At 35.0% G+C, this 3,672-nt stretch overlaps 1 protein-coding gene across 1 annotated transcript in view; it reads right to left on the bottom strand.

Annotated features, from left to right (window-relative positions):
* Positions 1–1,529: 1,529 nt before the first annotated feature.
* Positions 1,530–3,672, bottom strand: part of LOC139691226 (zinc finger protein 665-like) — a 41,688-nt gene continuing 39,545 nt past the window's right edge. The window contains exon 8 of the mRNA XM_071588972.1: positions 1,530–2,361. Coding sequence (XP_071445073.1) covers positions 1,640–2,361 — 722 coding nt within the window. The 3' untranslated portion in view covers positions 1,530–1,639. The remainder of the gene's footprint in view (positions 2,362–3,672) is intronic.

Here is a 3,672-nt window from a genome sequence, read left to right as displayed (position 1 = left end):
TTAACATTAATCTATTGGTTTCTGGAATGCCTATTTGATGTATTCATGCTGCTTCCAGGAAATACCATCCCGTTGGTTAGTTGATGTCCATTCAGTTACCTACCCAATGATAATTCCTGGTAGCAGTATGAGTTTATTATTAATTAGCCATAAATTTAACCAGGAGGTGAAAATATTGTCAATAGGATTTCAAATATCATCACTTGAATGTACATCAAATTTTAATTTCAAGGCATGAAATAGTTTCTGTTGAAATTCATTTTGTCATAATTTGCATAACTTTAGATATTTCGTATATAGCATTTTTATTTTTAAAAATGATATAATAATTTATGCGAATGACTAGTTTTTTACAGATAAATATAACAAACAATTTTTCATGATTTGATAGTCATAGATATACATAGTCATGTAGGGAAAGTGTTAGGAAGAACTCTTTATGAGTATCTCAGTATATTTATCATTCTAATGCACTTCAATTATATGTCATATCAGCATTCTTTGGAGGTGGACAAGATGGCAGAATTTTTTTTGACAAATTAATGCTTTAAAACCTATCATACATTTGAATTATCTCTTGACATTTTAACTACATGTTCTTCTTAACCCCTTAGTATGGTTTTTAGTACATGGTATGGTGCAGTAGGCAGGCTTCATTTGATGGCTGTATACCGGATATCTCCCTCAGATCTTTATGTTTACAATATTTTTCTGCTGCACCATTAAATTTTTTTAATATCTACAGTTACCTCTTGCCTCTTAGATAATGGGTCTTCTTAATTGTTACTTTGGCTACATTAAAGGCACTCTATAAGGAAGATAAATCTGTCAAATCTTTTAATGATCTAAGCTAATTTATTGCAGCTACACTTTGTCTGCCTACACTATTTCTCTTTACTGATTCATAGGATCTTCTCATTTAAATTCTCTGGAAACATTCATGCATCATTCTTTCTTTTTTTGCTGTCATAGCAGTTGTGAGGGCAAGAGACCTCATAATCATTAATAGTCTCAGGTTTTAGAAACCTTCCTTTAGAAAGAGTAGTAAAAAAGCCATGAACATAATCCCTATACTGGATACCAAAAGTGACAGGCTATTTTGAGTGACGATAATATTGAGGATTTAGTTGAGCAATAGGATAGAAGAAGAGAAGATGAGTATTGGAAGTGATAAATAAAGTTCAAGTGAGAAACTTGGATCAAGAGGCATTTCATTGAAAATTTACTATTAACTAGGAAGAAGTCTAAGCCTCAAATAAGATGTCAGGTGTGCTCTCCACGATAAATAAGAGTTACATACAATTTATTGGTGCCATGAATGCAATGCAGGCCTATATTTAGTGAATTGTTTAAAACTTTAACACACAAACTGAACTTTGGTACAGAGGTTGAAAACAAAAAGAAGTGAACATTTCAGATATAATTTAATTAATTTTTTTACTAAATAGTAGAAGCAACTTAATGCAAGTAAAAGTTTTACAATAAATATTTAAAAATTTATAAATTAGTTTCAATTATGCTATGACAGGGAGAGGTTTGATAAAAAATTAAATGTCACGAGGGAGGCCAAAGCATTTTAATACCTATATTGGCTTAAGAACAACATTAAAGGTTAATTTTTTTAACACATCTAACATTTTCATGATCTTTTCTCAGTGTGTGTCATCATGTGACTCCTTAAATTATAACTTTGAGTGAATGCCTTTGAGCATAGGTTGCACTTGTGTGGCCTATCCCCAGTGTGTGTCATAATATGCCTCTTCAGATCACCACTTTGAGTGAATGCTCTGGTACATATGTGGCATTTGAACGATCTCGTACCAGTGTGTGTCCGCATGTGCGTCTTCAGATTACTATTTAAACCAAATGCTTTGGAGCATATCTCACACTTATGTTTCCTCTCACCAGTGTGTGTCAACATGTGTTGTCTTAGGTTTCCCTTTAATGAGAATGCCTTTGAACACAACTCACATTTGTATAACCTCTCATCAGTATGTGTCAATATATGCCTTTTCAAATTCGACTTTATGGCAAAACCTTTTGAGCATAAGGTACATTTGTATGGCTTCTCTCCAGTATGTGTTGTCATGTGGGTTTTGAGTCTACTCATATGTTGGAAGTTTCTGGAGCAGTGTTCGCATTGGAGTTTCTTTTTCAAAGCATGCACCAATTTAATATGTCTGGCAAGGTCATTTTTATGCTCATATATCCCTAAACAAACATCACACCTAAATTGCACCACTTTCTTAAGGTGCACATTCATCATGTGATCTTTAAGATGGTCCAATTGTGCAAATTCACAGCAGCAAATTTGACAAGCATGCAGTAAAGTTCCTCCATCATCTTGTTTCTGGCCATTATCTGCAATATTTGAAGAATAACAAAGCAAAGTGGATCAATGAATAGTTAACTTCTGCAGTGAACAAAGTTGTAATCATAATGTGGTATATACACATAAGCCTTATGGTTAAGCTTTCTTTTCAACACCTTAGTCAAATATAACCTCTCTTTTGAGCAAGGGCCTCTCTTTCACCTCCATATCCTGAGCAACCCACGCAACAATCCTAGCAGCTACATGTTACATTTCTGCAAGAATCTCTGGTGAAACGCATTTTGGGATACAAAACCATCACTTTAGCATATTTCCAGACACCTTCAAAATGCCTTACAGAAATTCAAGCTGCCTTCTGTCCAAGAACCCAATCTATTTCCCCTAAATCATCTTATTAAAATTTTTATATATCTTTCCCTGTGAAGAATATCTAACCTGTCTTCTCTCAATTCCTGATATCCTTGACCCAACCTTCCTCTTACTGAATCTACAGAACTAAGAAAGCTAATTAGGATCCTAATATCATCATATCTTCCACAGAAAAAGGTTCAATGGCTTTGTCTTAAAAATATCACATTACATAAGGGAGCAGACAACTTTTGGATACATTAGCCTACCAGCAAATCCCCAAAGATCTACACCCTACACATAAAAAGGAACTTATTGAATTTCTAATATACAATGGGCGAAATAAGGGTCCATCTCCTTCAGACCAGGCCTTTCTCTTCTTTACATAGCCATGCATCCCTTATTTCTATATCCTTCCAAAGATTCACAAGCCAGGGAATCCTCATCAACCAATTTTGTCTTCTCATCACTCCCAACCGAAAGAATCTCTGCATTTGTAGATCAATATATCTAGCCAATAGTCTATTCCCTACCACTACATACCAAAGATTCATACCATTTCGTGGAAAGGCTAAAATCAACCTCCCTCCCTGCACATACTGGGATTACTATGGACATTATAGATTCAATATCCTTATTCATATTCATTGCCCAATCAGAAGGTCTCTCCACTCTCAAACACTACCTCTCCTAATGCCCTGAGCCACATACCCCAAGCACAGATTTTCTCCTTAGCCTTTCCGAATTCATCCTCACCTATAACCCTTTTTCCTTTAACAATAAATTCTTCTAGCAAATCAAGGGTTGTGCCATGGGCACCAGGTTAGTCCTACCTATTCAAACCTCTTTTGTGGTCTCACAGAGAAAATATTCCTGTTAAAACAACCACGGAAACCTTTATTGAAGCTCAGATACATTTGTGATATCTTCTTTTTCCGGCCATATTGTACTGATTCCCTGAAAACTTTCATTTCCAACCACAATGCTTTGTC

Source organism: Hetaerina americana, unplaced genomic scaffold (assembly GCF_022747635.1).
Source record: "Hetaerina americana unplaced genomic scaffold, ioHetAmer1.1.p SCAF_307, whole genome shotgun sequence".
Taxonomy (NCBI): domain Eukaryota; kingdom Metazoa; phylum Arthropoda; class Insecta; order Odonata; family Calopterygidae; genus Hetaerina; species Hetaerina americana.
This window is presented reverse-complemented; position numbering and strand designations above follow the sequence as displayed.